Raw genomic sequence first — 20,519 nt, forward strand, 5'->3', positions numbered from 1 at the left:
AACATGCAAACGATTCATAAGGGCTTCAAGTCCATTTGATACCTAGTGTTATCTCTACTAAGAACAAAGTCAATGTGTGTGTATGTTGGCGATCTACAGGCTTTAGATCTAGAGCTGTTAGACTCGGCATATATATAGTTTGGAAGGTGGAAATGTGCACCTTGAAGATACTATTTTAAATTTTATATAATTAAATATGCATTTTTCCACGAAAATTTTGAAAAATATAACAAAAAATATTTACACCTAAAAATTCAAAAAAATTATCATTTCAATGATGCCATTTTTTTGTGTAATTTTTTTTTCTCTTTTCTTGATTAATTTTTGAAAAAAAAAATAATAATATTTTAAGCGTATTTTTACTATAATATATTTCACTGCTAAAATGAAACTCAAATCGTTTTCATTGTTGCTACTATTATTTCATCCTGACTTCTTTTTCCCTTGTTGATGAACAATATAAGGAGACTCGGCTACTTTTTCAGTGTTTAGAAGGTTTCAATTTAAGACTTCTTTTCAATAAAAGTTTACAAATTTCATTGCTCTTGCAGTTAAGGTTTAACTTCAAAATTCAGCAATAATGAAACATTTGTAAAGCATGCTCATTTCTTGAAAGTGGTACTCTTTCCTGTGATATATTTGGATCGATCAGATATAGACAGAAAATGAAGGAATTGCATAGCACAATGAATTACATAGTACAATGAAAGAAAACCGGTTATGCCAAAGAAATTTAAAACTGCGTATTTCTCACATATTATAAATTGTCCGAAAACTATTTTTTTTAAAAAAGCAAAAAGTTGATTTTTTTTCCCAATAAATTACAATAATTTTGAAAAGGAATATAAAATTTAGCTAAAAATTGTGAAGGGCGACTTAAATAAACGTCTACAACGTGGAACATAAAGGCAACCATTTTCAATAAGGAATTTAAATCTCCAACTACTATTAGAAGCATATAGTCAAGTTTTGATTAATTTTTAATAGTAGGAAATCTCCCAACAATTAAGAGACATCTTTGAATTAAAATAAGGTAAAAGAAATCTTATTTAAATATCTCTTTTCTATGGTTTGTCTATTTTAAATTCAGTTTATTAAACAAACATTATATGCCGGTATGTTGTTTGCTTACAATGTACAATGGAAACAAAGATTTTAATTCATCGTAATGAAACCATCGCAGTAACCAGTATTTGTGAGTAGAGTCCTAGAAAATCCACTGAATAGTTTAGATTTCTATAGACAACAATATTAAAAGAAATGGCATTTGTTTTATTTATATAGATTTGTAATCACTAAGATCGAACTGCATTGCTAACTGAAAGGAAAACTGCAAGGCATCTTTTCTTCATTGACATTACTACTACAGATAGCATGACAAAAGCATACAAAACTTTATCCAGGTATTCAAAAATAAACGACACATTTTCAGAAATTTTAAACAAATTTATTTAAAAATATACTATAATGCAGTAGATAAAATATTTCAATTTAAATCTCATCAAAGGCAATAAAACTTTGAATAAACAAATATTACGCAGCAATCTCGACTTTAAATATATTTTGTCACAATTAATTCTAGGGTTCATTAATAAAAATATGGATGTAGTTCTAATGTTTTTTTTAAAAAGAAAAACATGAGGAAATATGACAATATGTGTAAATAAAATGCAGTAATTTTTCTTCACAAGGCTCCCAAATTTTAAAATATCACAGATAAATAGTTAGAAATAAGAATTTAAATAAAAAGTCAGTTACACAAATTACAATTTAAAAAAATCACTTAAAATAAAAAAGATATTTCCTTCAAAATGATAAAAACCTCACAATAAAAACAGAGTTGAACGTTAGTTTGGAAATTACAATTTTCAATCAAGACTTTTGTACTGTATTATGTTGTGAAAGTAGATAATATTTATTACAAAGAGGAGCGATTTTTTAAAAAAATGTATAAACCATAAAACAATTATGAAATCCAATCTATCTAATATTTCAAACTTTAAAAAATTCTATGAAAAAAAAAAATATCTGAAATGCAAGAGGGAAAAAATTTTTCGTTTTGTAAAACTGGAAAATTTTTCATTCTTCTTTCATAAAATTCTTCTGTAATTTTTTTCCCTTTAATAATAAATTTAATTTTACAATAATTAGCAATATAAAAAGAAAATATACAAAATGAAGGTAGCATAAGCTTGTTTATAAAATCTCACATTTAACAACAGAAACAATAAGAGAGGAACGCAGAGGGCAGAAAATAATAATTTTTACACAAGAAAAACTACTAAAAAGAAAGTTAAGTATAATTAATTTGTAAGATATAAGCTTATAAAAATTGATTGTAAAAAAATCTTATTAATCTGCCGTTAAAGGCTTGACATGGTAAAAGAATTTTATAGAAATCTGAAGCTTTTGATTTAAAAAAAAAAAAGAAAAAAGGAAGAAATTAAGAGAAATTCTTAGATTTGCAAGCTGAATTTAACTTACTAAGACAATATACTAAAAATGATTTAAAGCAAAAATCTGTTATTTAATTGCAATATTATTTAACTACCAAACTATTTCAAACCAAGCTTATAACAACAGGAAATAAAATATCACAGTTCAATGGAAATAAAAAAAAATAAAAAAAACCTAAAGATTTCAGAAAAAAAAAAAAAAAAAAATATCACATGCTGCTAAACCAGCTAATGTTACTTTTAAATTCTTATTAATTTACTATATACGAAATAAAGATATATCAAGTACTAAATTCGCTTTAAAGTTGCTTTTGCATTAATCATCCTTAATAATAATTTCATAACTGCATGTATAAAGAACCAAACCAAAGTCAATATAGGTGACCAGAGATAATGTAAGTATAGAAGTATCTAAAAAATCTTTAACTCAAAATCCTTCTTAAAAATCTAAGGTGATGAAACAAGTCAGAAGAATATAATAGCCCCTCACAATAACATCACAAGACATACCTGTGAAATAAACAAAAGAAAATGTATATTAAAAATTCAATGTCACATCATATTCTATCACATACATATTATTCAAAATACTTTTGATATCAGTTAGAAAAAAAAAAAAAAAAAAAGAAAAAAAAATTGAAACAAAAATTACACCATCATTCATTGTCCAAGTTTTAAAATCAAATCAATATCAAGATACTTGAACCATGAAGCAATCTGACACACGCATAAATTCCTCTTAAACTGATAAGATAAAAAAAAAAAAAAAAAAAAAAAACATGTTTTTAAAACCTTTTATTATAACTTAAAGCTCAAATCGTTTCATATTAAACAATCTGAGCAGTTGGTTCAACGGGAGGGGTACTAACATTTCATTCAAAAATGATAGTTCAAGAGTACAAATAAATTGCTCAAATTATAATTGAACATCATTTATGTTTAATATTTTCAATGATATTGTTGTTGAGTTATAAACAGTTCTTCAAACATTAGCAATGATATTGAACAAAACAGAAACTATACTTTTTTATCGAAAATTATTTTTTCATGTAATTAGGATAATTTTTTTTATTTATTCCTTCATTGTAAACAACTCGACATGCCAAGCATAAAGCCTTATTGCTATTTTTATTATTAATTTTTATTCTCTTTTTGTATTTTCTAATCTACTTGGATTTTAAAATCACCATTTACCAGCTCTTTCTCCATCCACTTACACAATTTAAAATTTCCAAGTTTTGTACATACATGAAAACGACTTAATGGTTGCAAAAGAAAAAATTAATATTTAAAAATGAACAGCCACCAAACATGAATATATAAATTTGTTTCTATCTAGACTTGATATAATACTTTTTCATCAATCTTCCAAGCTAAAAAAAAAAAGGGGGGGGGTCAAGGCATTTTTTTTATTTACCTCACAGTTTAGTTTACATTATCATGCACTGCTTTATGTTAAAATGGGTTTGTTTAGAAGATAAGCAGATTCTTAGTAAACATTTTTATGCCGATGAAAATCACAGTTTGAATACAAATTATCTCGAAAGTAATCAATATCACAACAATATTATATTAATATATTCATTGTGATTAAGGCATATCTTACACACACACACACACACACACAGAGATACATATATATACACACGTACGCGAACAAAATAATCAGCATAAGCAATGGAAATGGCTATATTAAAGATATACCTATGCTATTGAAGGAATATATATCTTAATACAAGATGATTCTGAAGTTTTCTGGTACAGTAAGCCCAAAATACTCTATTACGGACTAAAGTAATTGGTTTACATATAAGTGCATAATACAAGTTTGTATCAAATAAACAATCATATTTTCATTATAATAAGCAACATTGTAACCACCAATAACACAAAGTACGAACATTCAGTAGAAATTCCTGACATTGCACCAAGTGGTGACACAAATGAACTTAAGAACCAAGAGGGAAAACTACTAATTGGAAATGAACTCTTCTCTTTCCATGCCATTTTTTCAACCAGTTATCAATCTCATGTTTGAGGAGACAGAAAAGCATGTTTTGTAGTTTATAACAAATTGTTGAGTTTTCAGAAAATAAGAAATACTCGTTATAATCTGCTGTGTTCCAAGTTGTAGTGGAAATTACAGTAATGGCACAATGTTTTTGACTTCCCTAAAGATGAAACTCATATAACAGCTAAATACTATATATTAAGATGTATTTATATGCCAAAGCAAAGTAGGGTTAGTTCATTTAACTATTTCTAAATTATGTCAAATTTTTGCAAGTGCATTTTTAAAAATTATTACTTTAAAATACAAATTATGAACATTTATTAAATGTTAATTATCTGATATTAGAAAAAGAATTATTTCACAAAATGTTATGCAAGTTATATGTAATAATAATTATTATATTCACCATACTTTACTATATTCATAATTATTATAATTATATATTCACCATACACCATCATTATGTCACATTTTACTTTTATGACATAATAATAACTACGTCACAGTTAACAAAGCAACAAGGTACCTTAGTTATGATTATATATTATTTTATGCAGTATATAAATTAAACAATCCACATAAAAGGAATTTAGAATTTAAGAATAATTTATATTACAGTAGACCTGTGAATTGTATTTCATACAAAATGACATTGAAAGAGAAACAATCATGTTTCATTCTAAACAGGAAAATTAATAAACACCCTTCTTAAATATTCTACACTAGTCAATGGAACAATGCCACTTGCCAAATTATGCCTTTTTTCTGTCACCTTCAACATTCCATAAGGAAATTCCAGAATTTAAAATGAAATTAGAGTAACAATACATAGTAAAACCTCTTCAGGGAAGCATAGAAGGAAAAAAAAATATATATATGATGAGTCAAGAGAGTTCAGAAATCTAGAGTAACTCAATCAGCACATTGTTCACAAATATCAAATTAAATTATGTTCCAGAAATTGCGTTTTCTATTATATTAAACAATTTATTAGAGCTTTCAACTTTTATTGGAATAACAAGCTTATCAATTATTACTAATATTACTTCCTTTCCAATAAAAATTAACATCAATAGCTAAAAAGAAATATTAGAGATACTACCAGAAATGAAGAAAAATATTACATTGTTGAAATCTGATATTATTTGCAATATAAATGTTTTCATGGATAATCTAAATATAATTCAAGAAAATTTAACTAATGCCATTGCATTTATTAAAGGGCATGCATTTATTGGTAATTCCTAACAAGAATAATCAAAGATACGCCAATGAATTGATGATACCTCTGCTCATTATTTTATCCAATGCTGCCACATGCATAGAAATTTATCAGAAAGTCAGGCTATATTTTGTTACCTCGCCAAGTGCTTTGAGGAATATATGCATGCCCATCAATATTTGCCCTTAGTCAGAGGAGAATGAATTGCATTTTTTATCAAGCAGAATTCACAATTCATTGCTTCTGAAGATAAATATATGACTTTTCAATAGATGAAATGCACATCGAGCTTACAAATAAAGGGGAAAACATATATATGGTTTCTATTATAATTCAGAAAATACTACCACAAGTGTTATGACCTTAATGATGAGTAGTATTTTATCTTCATACAAATACGTTTTTCAGATTCATCTTGAAAATAAAATAGCAGCAGACACATTACACATATTCCTTAAGAAAATAATTGTTGGATTGCATACATTGGTTTTGAAGTGATAAGAGTAATGACAAACAATTTTATTAATCAAAAAGCAACGTCAATGTCAATGTTTGCTTCCCTTTTACAGTTATATTCTGTTTATCTTCATTCAGTAACCTAAAACTCTTCTTTTTTTAAAATTTTTTTTATTGATACTAGCCATTTATTGAAAAGCATTCGCAATATATGGATCAACCAGAAGTGATAAATGCAACCCCCCCTCAATATTACAGAAACAATCTCCTAAAAAAGTTCACAAGATTGTACTAAAAATGCTGAAGAAACAAATGTTACTATTATTGACTTTGCTGATTACAAAAAATGGAGAGTTCTAAGAGTAAATCTGATAATAATATTGGTTTGAGCACAGCATCTTTCAAAACTTTAAAACTGTTGCGTGAAGTTGAAAAAAAAAAAAAAAAAAAATCCAACTCTTGTTAATTATGGATACAGTTTATCTTTAAAAGCGTTGGAACCCAGTAATTTAGGGGGGGAAAAAACCACTTAAAATTTTTATGACAGTTTTGTGAAACTAAGCAAGAAATTTAAGTTTCCAAATTACAAAGAAACAGCAGAAAACATAAAAACGAATAGTGGGTTTAGTAAATGTAAAACTCCATCCACTGGAGTGAGTGCATAAAAATAATGCATAGAAAAAAGAAAAAAAAAAAAAACCAACATTAATGAAAAGTACAGTCTATTAAAAAAGTATCTGGACAATTCTTATTGCTTGTAATCTACAAAAGCTTATTTCAAAGAAAATACAACATTCAACTTATACATCTTTAAATATATGCAAACTACGTCAACAAAAGGAATAATTTATATATTTATACTCATATAACCTTCAAAATTTCTAAGTGCAATCTCCAATTTTTCACCTTTTAAATGATTCTAAATAATAAGGATATATATATATATATATATATATAAAATTTGAGATAAAGCAGTTCAAAATAACAAGTGAATTGCAAGATAGAAGATACCATTTGGAAAAATGATCTTTTAGGTCTCACTCTTCTGAGTGGCATCATTTTTTTTTTTTGAGTTTCCATTCAAAAAATTTTAACTTATAAATTTAAAAAATTAATAAAAATATAATATACACTTTTATTTTTTTAAATGCATAATTTTTTTCACTTTTCCACAGAGAAAAAACAATGGGAATTCTCATTTAACGTTAGGAATTCAAATTTTCAATTGCTTATTAATTATTTCATCAAAATTATAAAATATATACATTTGGGTTATGTTAAGCGGCAAAATTTAGATATGTATTTGACACTAGGTGTTGCTATTTGAAAAAATTGAATTTGTGTAAGTTTAAATATGTACAAAAAATATTTCATACAGTTATATATTTCTACAGCAACAGACATCTACAGTTTTACTGTGAATAATTAGACACGTAATAACAAGCTATGTCTAGATATAAGTTTTTAGACCGATTTTAAACTAGTTGGAAGATAAGAAAAATATTGGATGTGATACTGGCATGTAAACAAAGAAAACCTATTCTGCTCTCTACATACCAATATCTGTGCTAAAAGAAATAACTAAATATCTTAAAAAGGAATTTGCAATTTTTTTTTGGGGGGGGGGGGGGGGAATTTTACTTTGACAATTTGGTGGCAGGCTTTGGTTTATAACAACAAATGGCAGGAGAACAATACCATGTTTCACTTTGACACACTTAAAAGTAAAAATAATTAAGTATGCATAATATGCTAAAATTCTGTTCAACAAAGAAATCTCAAACCTTTTCACGAAGCAGTTATGATAATTGGAAAGAACTGAAAACATCATTTCAGAAAAAATTATTTATATTGCTATCCTACTCTCAAAAGAAGATTTTTTTAAAAAAAATATGAAGATGTTTTACCAGCGCTAATCTTTTTAGGTAGTTACTGCGTTCACAGTCTTTTTTTAAAAAATAAAATGATAAAAATCGAAATGCATTATTTGCGAAAAAGAATTCAGGGTGATCAGCATTTATGCTGTTTGAGTTTCCCTGACTTCTCTCTGACATTTTCAGATTTTTTATTTTCTGACATTTTTCAGATTTTTTATTCTCTGACAATTTTTAGATGTTTCTAATACCTTCAGAACGAGGTCGCTTTATTTCATTCTCCATAATTATAGTACAATATATTTTTAAGTTTATTTGAAAAATTGTTCTACTCTTTTAACTAAAATCAATGTAAAATATAATTTAATTCTCAAAAAAAAAAAAAAAAAATTTACTGAATTTTAGATAAGCTTCAATTATGTAAAACCCTTCCCTTTTTTTGAAAATATATTAACCAACACTAGAAGATACACGTCCATTTAGATCGATTTTTAACTAATCAATCATATCTCAGAACTGTTTGTTAAATCTACTCAAGAAAAATGCAGTACAAAAATTTATGTACATTGGTGATTTGTTTCCTTTCAGTGGTGTTTCCCCTTTGCATACTGCCAATCAGAACTGAGCAATAGTTTTACGAACAGGAGGGAAAAAAAATCATTTACAAACGCAAAATGAAATCTTTGCATCAAAATAAGAAAAATTCTTCAATGAAATCAAAATTGCATTGACTTTTAGCTCACCAACTATAATAATAATAATAATAATAAATCGCTTGCATGCTGGCTCAATGCTTAACCTGTAAAATAAAGAGGGGGGGGGATGGAAAACTGGTTCCCCCAAATTTTTTTCTTTATTGCATAAAAAGAAAAATGTTTTAGAGGTATAAGTTTAAAAAAAGACAGTATGTATGAATTGTATAAATTTTTCTAGCAACAATTACATTTACATCAAACCATATAAAAACAAAATGATGCTTTTCTCTTTTTATAAATTTTTTTTGAAAAAATTACAAGAGGTATGTGTACTTTACCTATAATGTATCAAACAAATTAATTTCTCATTTAATATTATTTTAAGATCATAGAGCATTTTGTTGAATATATGGAGAATTTTAAACAAACATAAAATTTAAAAAATGTTAAAAGAAAATATTAGCAATAACATCCTTAACATCCATTCATGTGGATGTTATGAAATTTAATAATCCGTGTTTCATAATGTTTAATAATAAATTACAAAAAAATATTTTACGGAAATAATAGCAATAACGTCCTATACTTCATAATTCAACAAAAAGATCTCCGAGAAGAGGGGGGAAATAATTATTGTAAAATACTTATTTAAATAAAAGTAATTAATTTAGAATTATAATAATGGGTCAATATTTTAAAATCTGTTTTGAATATTAATACCCAAAATTCATACTTTCCCTCTCATAACACGTGGTTTGATCGATTTGACGACTGAAGGAAGAAAAAAGGGGGGATAACTCCATATATACCTTTTTAAATAAAAGAGGCCCATAAAGGCTTAAAATTATTTAAGTAAAAGGAGCTGGACTTTAATTAGACTGCCTTTTCCCATTGTAAGCAAAAACAATTTTCGCTAATTATGCCGATAACGTGTCGTTCTGAAAAATAAGCAAACAAAAATTTGGGGCGAAAATATTATATATTTATATATATGCAATAAATTAGATATGGTGGTTAATCTTTCTCTTCCCTAGTCTGTTTTAGACTATCAGTAAAGGTTTGATTTTCATTAGTGGTCAACGATGTTTCATTCTATTTATGAAAAAAAATACCAGCGAATTATCAATTTATAAAATATTTCCAGTTTTATAATAACTTTCCCTGACTTTTCCCGACCTCCCAGTATTTCCTGATGATTCCCGGTTAGATGGCCACTCTGGAACCAGACTGTTCAATTGCTTTTATATTCTTAAGCGATTACTCAAAAATAACTTTGATGAAGAGTTTTTGAAAATATCAAATCAAAAGCATTTAACAAAAGAAATAATTTTTAATAATTTAGTAATTTAAGAAGGCACAAACCAGACGATGTTTCTAAAAATGAACAGTTGAAAAATTCTTATAAAGCTGGAAAGAAAAGAAAAAGTGAAAAAGTCAGTAGAGATATTTCGAATGAAAAATAGCGATGCAATGTACAGCTAAATGCAAGTCAAAGAACTTCTAATGCTTTAAAGATTTAATTTATATATTTTGAATTTTCAGCATAGTTTTCATTGAATATTAATTTCGTTGCTTACTCGGAATAGACGCAGCATCAAATATTCATAAAACTATTTTTGTATGCTGTTATTTTTTAATTTACTATCAACTTTTTTCCATGTTTTTTCTGAATAAATTGTTGGTTTAAATGAGAGTTATACAAACAGAAAAACCTGCCTTATAAATACTGAAAAAGATAGTAATGTATTCAGGGTTCCATACCCCTTGGGTGATGTGGGAAGCAGCCGCATTTTAATCACTGTAAACTCTGCAACAGATAGTTCTTGTATTACATAAATACATAAGAAATGATTCTAATACATGAAAAGTAATTTCTCTAGGCATCCGAATGCTGATAGACTTAACAATAAAGAAACGAAATTTCATGCCTTATTGTGACATCATAAAAGACAACGGAGGTGTCCTATCAGTATTATGATTTGAGAAAGATGCTTACTAAAACACAAGAAAATGCTTCAAAATAGAGTTCACTTATGATGTGGTAGATTTAAAATTAATTTTGCTCTTTTTTATTCTAATCATCCACTTATCTTACCCTTCTGATAAATGCAATTTTATTAAGTGTTGAGTCTAAATATTTAGAAATTTGACATGATGATATAAAGAAACTAGCCAAACCATAATTTAAATCCATGTCAGTTCAGTATATTATGACAGCATATAAATGACATTAAATATAAAATTAAAAAAAGCTATATGATAGCATTTAATATATTTAAAAAAAGATTGCTTTTCTTAAAAAAATAATAACCAAAAACGTTAAAATTACACTGCTGTAAATCTTTATAAAAATCATAAAAGTTCATCAAAGCAGAATTTATGCAAAAATTTTATATAAACTTACGTCTACAAAGCAGTTTCAGTACGGAAAGGGCATGCTTCACTATGTTCATCTTGTTCAACATCAATGTCTTTTACTAAAGTAGGTACTTGTTCAGTATACTTCTGATAAAAGCGACTGGAAACAATACTGAGGCTTTTCCTGTATTGAATTCGATTCTCTTCCAAAGCAGGTCCCCAATCAGAACTAGGCCTTAAACTTTTTATCAATCTCTACAACAGAATTATAAAATGTCTTAAAACAGCATCATTAAAAAGATTTTTGTTAATGCAATTATATTTTTTCAAAAACAGAAGATAGATTTCATAAATTTCACTAATGAATTATTTTATTTATTTATTTATTTTGAATCTGTTTTTGTACACATTATTTACTAAAAGTAATTACAAAATACTTTAATTTTTTAGTTCACACACAAAAATATTTTCTACATTTTAACTACTGCTGACGAATTCAGAATGTATTATTTTATTTTTCTTTTTTAAATAAAATCTGAAAAGAAGTTTTGACAATCTGTGTACCTCATTTCTCATTAATAAGCTTAATGGTAATAATGGTAATAACCATAATGGTAAGCAGAATCATACATAGTTTTTCCTAGCAATGTATACAATATACTAAACAGCCTTCCTTGCTCAAAAAGTAATAATTTCGATCAAATATCTCATTTAAAACATTAATAAGAAACCTAACATCATATAGATAATTTGCTAGTGAATCTGTTGCTAACTGCGATTCGGTTTTCCCTAAAAAATTACCTTTTTTCAATAACATGAAATTTAATTGTATCCCTAAATCAAGGAAACTGCAAGCAATACATAAAGAAAAAAAAATAATGAATTATAACATAAAATTATTTTGAATATCTTCATGGAAAAAAAAGAAAAGAAAAGGAAATTGGAATGAACCTTTAGCTTATTCACACTTTAGTTCCAAAACTATGCATATTTACAAAGCTCAATTTTGAATTAGGTTACTATTTAAAGCTTAACACAAAATAATATTTTATCCCTGCTGTTGGCTTATTTGAACTGAATATTTTTCAACCACTTACAAAAAATTGAATAAAAATGTTATTCATTAAGAATGATAGTAAATCAAATATATTGCACAAGATTATAAAAAACATCTGCAAGTTTCATATAGCATATTTTTCTCCAAATTGCAAGCAAAAAAAAAAAAAAAAAAAAAAAAAAGATTTAAAAAATGTTCTACTTTTTTCCCCATTGTAGATACATAAACTTACATATAGATATCCATTGCATAATTTTTCAACTATATCAAAATTACAGCCTCATATTATAAAGCTTGGTCCCAATGAAATGGAAACAAATATTAAAATAGTTTATTATGCAAAAGAGAGAGAGAGAGAGACTATGCAAGTTAAAAATGAGATAATGGCAAGACATAATAAAGCCCATATATAATTTAATGACTGAAACAAGTTAACACCAAAATGTAAAACCTAAATTTCTTGATAATGCCCAAATGCAAAGTGAAAGGAGCAGGATATACTTAAGGTAAAAAGGAAACTGATGAAGAAGTATTGTGTAATTAAATAAAATACAAAAAAAAAAAAAAAAAAAAAAAAAGAAAGAAAGAAAGATGGAAATTTATAGTATAATGAAAGAGGAACAAAAAGAGCACTGAAACTAATAATAAAAAAACAAACTGATTTTTAACACAAAGATAAAATGAAAGTTTTAAGAAAACACTTTTAATATACCTCAAGAAATTTATAAATATTAATGGCAAGAGAAAAAACGATAAACATTGTCAAATCTTATGAAAATTAAAGGTACATTCACACAGGGCGATTGCTGTAAATTCAGCCTCTCCGAGACAACAAGTACTTAGGTGCCACGCCATCTTGGTCTAAGCACACCTTTGTTTCCTAGAATGGAAATGATCGGGTTTTCTCGCCAAATTGGAACATGCACCCATTGAAACATGGGGCAGTGTCCATACATGTTTTGTTTAACTACAATATTCAACTTAGGTGGACGGCCATTACAAATATTTAATCTATTTATGATGGTAGGTAAAAACTTATCATTACTTGCATCATCTTTCTTTTTTTAACTTTTACAATAAATTTTGCACTAAGTACATTTAAAATATTTTCATTTCTGAAAATTACAGTGAATGTGTATGCATCTGCAGAGGATGGAAATATTTAATCAAACAAAATTTTATCAGGTTTTGGCGCAATTTTACGTAAGATGTCCAAATAAAATAAAAGGTTGAATATTGCAACTCTATGCAAAATAAACTTATTTCGCCCAAATTAAGTACATTTTGGCAGTATTCAATTTCAAAATAAACCAAATAATTTGTTACATCATATAATTCAACATAAAATAATTACTGAAAAGGTAGATAAGTCTTCTCCATTTTTATTTTCACGTTTTGAAGCGAGAGGAAGATACTAAAAGAATGAAGATTTACTGACAATCGTGAAGTAACAGCTTCAAGAATCAGTTTTCATCAAAGTCCAGTTAGCAACTTGAATAAACTGAACAATTCTCTGTCGTTACATCAAAAAAGAGATCATAAGCACAAAAGTACTGTGAATATTAGCAACGGCTTTTTGACTTATCACTTATATATATATATTTTGATTAAAATGCACATTTGTTGACAGTCTAACATAAAACTGAGAACAACACAGACATCTTCAGAGATGTTAATAATTCTTAACTGATCTATAAAGTTACACAAAAAACATAATTATAATTTGTTATTATGATACCTCATACATAAAAAATTTACAATAGGTATAGTGATGTAAAAAATTAATGATATATATATATATATATATATATATATATAAATATAAAAAATTAATGATATATATATATATATATATATATATATATATATATATATATATATATATATATATATATATATGTAATACTTTTCGAATCCTGTCGGCTTTTTAATATGTAACATTATTTGTTGTGAAGCAGGATGCAGTTGTGACCAGCAGTGAAGAGACCTTTTAACATTTTAAAATTATTTTTAATATCCATCGGGAAAGCATAACTATTTACAAGCAGAGACGCGGACAAGACGTCCGCCGCAGCGCAGACAAAAGCCGAAGTGGGGAAGAAGGGCCGAAATAAATTATCCCTCGCCTTATATAACCTTAGATTTTGACAGGGAAAATATTTCTTCACAGTGCCAATATATTAATAAGATTCTGATAGGGATTTCTGACGTATGTCAATCACATGTAAGGGAAACACAGGGATCTTTTAAGAAAGAATGTGCTTACTGGACATTTTTACCCCTTCACGCCGAGCGTGTGAAAGTATCTCGGTGTTTAGCTGACTAAGCAATTTTATGAAGCTTCTCTTGAATTAATTAAGTAGAGAAAGTGGAATTGGATCACGAAATAAGAGAATATTTTAGAATGAAGTTACTATGGGCTAAATTAAAATAAAATCTTGGAAATTAATTAAATTGAAATTGAGAGTTTAAAATATCATTACATATATACTTTAAGAATATATTGTGATTGCAACAGATAGTGATCTAAGAGTCGATAAGGTGTAATAATTTGAGTTGTAAAATTTCAATGACAGATATAAATAAAATGCAATAACATTTGGAATAAGTTCAATAACATATCAAAATCTACTCAATCCCATGGAAATACATTAAGAAAAAAATGAATATATAATAAAAATTTTAGTACATGCAATTGATTGTAAAAGTTTTTTAAAAATTTAAGATGACCCTAAAGCGAAAGTTTTTGGTTGTGGTCAGCTACCGGGAGAAGAAACAGAATTTAGAGTATACCCAGAAAAGTACAAAAATAAATTAATTTATTGAGCTTCAAGATAAAATTAAATAACTCAAGATGAAACAACAAGCAATAGAATATATTCATTAATCGTTTTCACCAAATCAAAAATGAAAATGCATCAATATGTGTGTGTTTTAACACACGTAGAATGAATTTAATATCATAAACAATATTAAACGTGCTGTTTACCTTTAATTCTTAAAACTGAGCACAATGCATATTTGAAACAACAAGCATGCATTGTTTTATAGAAACTGATAAAGTTTGCAGCTGCATGTATCAACTAGGCACTACATAATGGTTGATAAATACTTACATTAAATGAGCTTGAATATTCAGCTATGTAACACATAAAGGCTTTTCATTTAATTTGTATAACAACTGATATTAATGAAATGTTATTTATCTTAAACATTAATTACAAATAACTGATACAATACAAAATTTTAAAGCATTAAATACAGACATTTATTCATATATCGTAATAACTAGATATTGACAGTATTCAAGGAGTTTATGAACTAAATGTCTGTATTTAACTCATTATAAGTACTTCATTAATTTTAAAAGAGTATTTATCTTAAAAAGCTGAATTTGAAATTTCTTTTACTGGAATATTTAAAGAAAATAATCCTACTAACATTCAAAAATACTAGCACACAAGAACTGAATAAACATGAACACTTAATTTATTGAACATAATACACAATTTATGCATCCATTAATAGATACCTAGTGAATTTGCAAATTATATAAGCATTTATTTTATAAGTATATAAGGATTATTTTAAAGAAACAAACAAAGGTTTTTATACAAATTTAACATTCTGTATATGAAATTGAGGCAGGAAATCAAACAGTATTTTGAAAATTACCATCTACAACTGTTTTTTTAATACATACATTTTTAAGAACAGCTTATGGTTTTGAATTTGGGACAAATATAAATAAAATAGCATTTTTTCTTTTAATATAATGAATTATAATCTTCAGAGCAGGAAAGAATATAGAAATAAAAGAATTCACTGAACAAACAAAAATTAAGATTTATCTTATTTATTATTAAATATATGCTCAAGATTAATAAACTCTATATAAAAATTCTTAGATATTTTTCATTTTGCCACTCTAACAGGTTATGAATAGAAAGGTTTTGCAAATTTTTTTCTCTTATATTCAGAACTTTGGGGAAGGGGGGGGGGAGTTTTCGAATCATTTTTAATGTCAAATAACTATTCTACTGATTTGAAGGTACTTTTGCTATGGCGCCCATCTAAGAAGAACTAAGTTAACCCAAAACTGAAACCTGTCGAATGTGTACAGCAGCCTGCCTTTTAAACACCCTAAGTAAACACAAAAAACTTGCTTTCGACTGTTAGTTGAGCTCGCTGCTACCATCGCATGTGAATGTACCTAAATGTGTTGCAAAATTTTAAAAGGCTATTTTTCAAGAATCTTGAAAATAACTACTTTACTTCAGGAAAAATTTTAATCTGTAATAGAAAGTGGCATATTTTTTTGAAATTATTTCTTCTATAATTTTTCTTAATAAAACCTGAATAAAGCATTCTGAATGTAAATGGAGCTTTTAATGTGAATAAATAATTGGTTTTAACATAAAAATATATTTTATGAAAGACATCCCTTACATTAACTATTGTAATAACACATACTATTATATATTTTATTAAAATAATGGATGCATTATATGAGGGAATTAAAATATTTTTAACGAGGAAGAATTGACATCAAAATTATTTTTGGCTGGAAAAATAACACGAAAGAAGCGATGCAAATAGAAACTTATTTTATTACAAAATTATCTGACCTTTATTCACAGCAAAATATTTAAATTCTGAAAAAAAATGTGTTTAGAAGATTAAAATCTCTGAAATATATAATAGATTGAAAAAAATGAATTATAATGTTATATTATAAAGCAATTTTCAATCAATATTGAGAGGAAAAACTTCTTTAATAAAAAAAAGAAGCAGAAATACTTAATATTTAAATTTACTAAAATGAAAAAAAGAAAAAAAAATTACTTCTTTAAAACTTCCTTTCTCTCTAAACAAAGTCACAGCTGCGACCACTGGAATGGGTGTAATAGAACACATTGCTATGATCCATCCAATGCCAATTGACCAATCTGGGTACACATAATCGTTATAAGTTATAGCAGTGTGGTTGATAAGAATGAAAAATAAAAGAGCTATGATAGTAGCTGGAGTTATGTAACACCAACATATTTTCCACCAAGAAGATGGCCTTTTCCTAGTCATAAGGAAAATATCATGAAGAAAACGATCCACACCTGTAGAACAAAAAGTGTAAAGGACATGTAATTTATGAAGCACAACAGTAGAAGGAAAAATTCAAAATAAATTAATTACATACTTTAAAGATTTAGTATTCCATAAATGAATTTCAACCTTAGTGATCGAAATGCAGGACACTATTATATTTAAAAAATATATACCCTTCTTATATGCATTACTCCCAGAATAATATTTAGAGAGTAAGTACTCTAAGTAAAACAATACATTATTTTTTTAAAAAAACTCTGCTGGCTACAGTTTATGTTATCCACCTAGAAAATTAAAAGTTGAACACCTCATATATAAGAGTAAAACTACATTAACATTCAAAATGAAAAGAAAAACAATGATTGGTAAAATCAATTTTTATGTTAAACAATAAAGTCACTCCTAAACAATTTTAAAAGTTATAGTACCGGGTGTCCCATAAATTTGTAAATACTTTAAAAATTCATAAAAATTGAAGGAATGAGTATATTTTAATGCGGTTTGCGAAACTGTTATTCTCATGAAGGGAGATTTTTTTCATACAAAAAAAAAAAAAGAAAAAGAAAAAAAGTTCAAAAATTTGTTGATAGAGGGCGCTAAACACAAGCAAAACATACAATTCTACGGGAAAAATACTTTTATTTGCATGCAAGCAATTGTTTACATGCGTATCACACCAGTACTACAATACTCGTTCTATGCGTCCGCCATCACCACAAATAACAGTTTGGAAGCGGGAGACAACACTGTGTAACTGCATCATACAGCATATCCGGATAAATGCATGAGATTTCGTGGCGAATGGCTTCCTTTAGCTGCACTAACGAAGTTGGCCTATGGCGGTACACCCGAGACTTAAGGTAATCCCATAGCCAAAAATCAAGGGGCGTTAAATCTGGTGAGCGTGGGGGCCATTCATGTGTAAAGTGACGGCTGATTATCCGTTCTTCAGTAAAAGTTCTTCTCAAAAATGCCTTCACTTCGGTGTCGATGTGAGGAGGTGCCCTGTCTTGCATGAATGTCACTGTGTCAAGGACATCGTGTTCCAATAAGGATGGTATCACTTCCTTCTGTAACATTTCCAAGTAACTTGTTCCATTAACTGAACATGTCTTCTATCCTGCTTTTTTACAGGGCTTTTCAAAGAAAAAAGGGCCTACAATAATGGATGCAGTGAAACCACACCAAACAGTAACCCGTGGTGAATGGAGGTGCTTCTCAGTGTAAGCATGTGGATTCTCATGTGCCCATATTCTACAGTTATGGGTATTAACTGCTCCATGCAAAGCAAAATGAGCCTCATCTGTCCACTATATTTTCAGCAGTCATCGCGGATCATCTTCAATTTTCGCCAAAGCCCAATTTGAGAATTCCAATCTCTTAGCTGTATCATTTGGTAAGAGCTGATGTAGCGATTGCACTTTGTATGGGTACAATTGCAATACACCATGAAGGATACGGTACACCGAAGTCTTTGGTATACCAGTTATTCATGCCACTTCTCGTGCGCTACTGACTGCACTTGTAGACTGTTCCCTTAGCGTGTGTCCATTTGTGAAGAGACATCGGGGGTACGGACTGTTGGTAAACGAGGTGCACCACTGCGTGGCCGATGACACAAACTTCCAGTTTCTTCGAAACGGCGTACTAGGGAAACAAGTCCAGCAGGAGTGATCGGACCTGAACCTTTCTTCAATCTTTTCTGGGTCCTAAACTTTCGTAAGGCTTCAGCAGCCGATTCGTTGCTGACATAATACAACTTTACCAATAGTGCTTTATCCACTAGTGTCAACATCTTAATACAAACCTTATGCAAACCTTTAGAAATGATATGCCAATCGCTCACTCTGCCTTTCATAAGACTTTAATTTGCATATTTCCACTGATTTGCTTGTGTGCAGCGCCCTCGATTGACAAATTTTTGAATTATTATTTTTTTTTTCTGTATCAAAAAAAAAAAAATCCCCCTTCATGAGAATAATAGTTTCGCAAACCGCATTCAAATATACCCAGTCCTTCAATTTTTATGAATTTTTAAAGTATTTACAAATTTATGAGACACCCGGTATATAGCTTTCCCTAAAAAGTTTTAAAATTAGGATATTTCTTGGCAAATTTAAAGAACCAATTAATAATGAAATCCAGATAATCTTCACCCCATCCATTTACAAAAGTAGACAAATTTTAAATCTATACATCTTAAAAATAAATATTTCCTGTAATTGCTTCAATCATGTTTTTGTAACAATTTTTAAATTCTCATGCTATGACATAATGAAAAGTAAAGTTGTTATTGTTATATTTATTTATTTTATCACTAGCATATCTTTCATTTGCGAATAAATGAAGTTCAGTATTAACACAATAGACTATAAAAATAATGGTCTTGAATAGATTAAAGGAAAATATCCAACATATATACTTAATTATGACAGATAATCTCAATTCAAATGAACTTTCATAAAAGTATTATAAAGCAGAATTTATAGTAAAACAGGAAATTAAATATTTTGAGAATATGTTTTTTTGCAAACTTTCATTATTATATTTTGATTATTCTTTTGCTCTATGTGCTTTTTATATAGATTAAACAAGTATTTATTTACTTTCTACACTGCTTTTGTAAAATAAACTATAGCAATAATAGGATAAAGCAAGGCTAATACTTGTTTATGTGACTATGTTTGGGATTGTAGAAATTCACTCTGTAAACAGAAGTTCTGTTTGTTAATCCTTAAATTTGTAGTTAATAAATGAGGGCATGTACAATAAAATATAAATAATAACAATAAGCAAAAAAGAAGTAGGGGAGACCAAGGCTATTTGGAATTGGTACCAGGGGCAAGTTGGCAATCGGCTAATAGCGCAAATAAAAGGTGGCATTAGAAGTAGGAACCGAATGAACAGGAAGTATAACTTCATACGCTCAGAAGTCTTTAATCAGCTTCATATGGATTTATAGACACTAGAGGTCAAATTGTTATTTTTTCCTTTAGAAAGTAAATAATTACCATTCGATTTTCTTCTTCAGCAGACAATATTAGCATTGGAGATTATTGCATGGTATATTTAGTATTTTGGAGTTCATGAAAGTATTCTTGAGAATGCGTCTTTTAATTAATTTAATATTTCTGAAAAAAATGGATTAAAAATAAAAATGGCATGACAAGGCACGCTGGCCTTGTGTTTTGAAGGAGTCGACGATTTAGTTATCCAATATTTTTTTCAGAGCCAAAGAATAATTCATACTTCATAAATTAAGTACTTAAAATAGTACAGAT

The 20,519-nt window shown here is 27.7% G+C and overlaps 1 protein-coding gene across 2 annotated transcripts in view; it reads right to left on the reverse strand.

The window, feature by feature from the left end:
* Window positions 1-2,078: 2,078 nt before the first annotated feature.
* The window catches only part of LOC129960487 (sodium- and chloride-dependent glycine transporter 1-like), a 71,698-nt gene continuing 53,257 nt past the window's right edge, over window positions 2,079-20,519 (reverse strand). For both annotated transcript variants that reach the window (XM_056073956.1, XM_056073957.1), the window contains exons 12-14: window positions 16,978-17,246; window positions 11,122-11,330; window positions 2,079-2,966 (exon numbers count right to left, since the gene is read on the reverse strand). In XM_056073956.1, the coding sequence (XP_055929931.1) occupies window positions 11,124-11,330; window positions 16,978-17,246 (476 nt within the window). In that variant the 3' untranslated portion in view covers window positions 2,079-2,966; window positions 11,122-11,123. The remainder of the gene's footprint in view (window positions 2,967-11,121; window positions 11,331-16,977; window positions 17,247-20,519) is intronic.

This window comes from Argiope bruennichi, chromosome X2 (genome assembly GCF_947563725.1).
Source record: "Argiope bruennichi chromosome X2, qqArgBrue1.1, whole genome shotgun sequence".
In the NCBI taxonomy this organism is placed as follows: domain Eukaryota; kingdom Metazoa; phylum Arthropoda; class Arachnida; order Araneae; family Araneidae; genus Argiope; species Argiope bruennichi.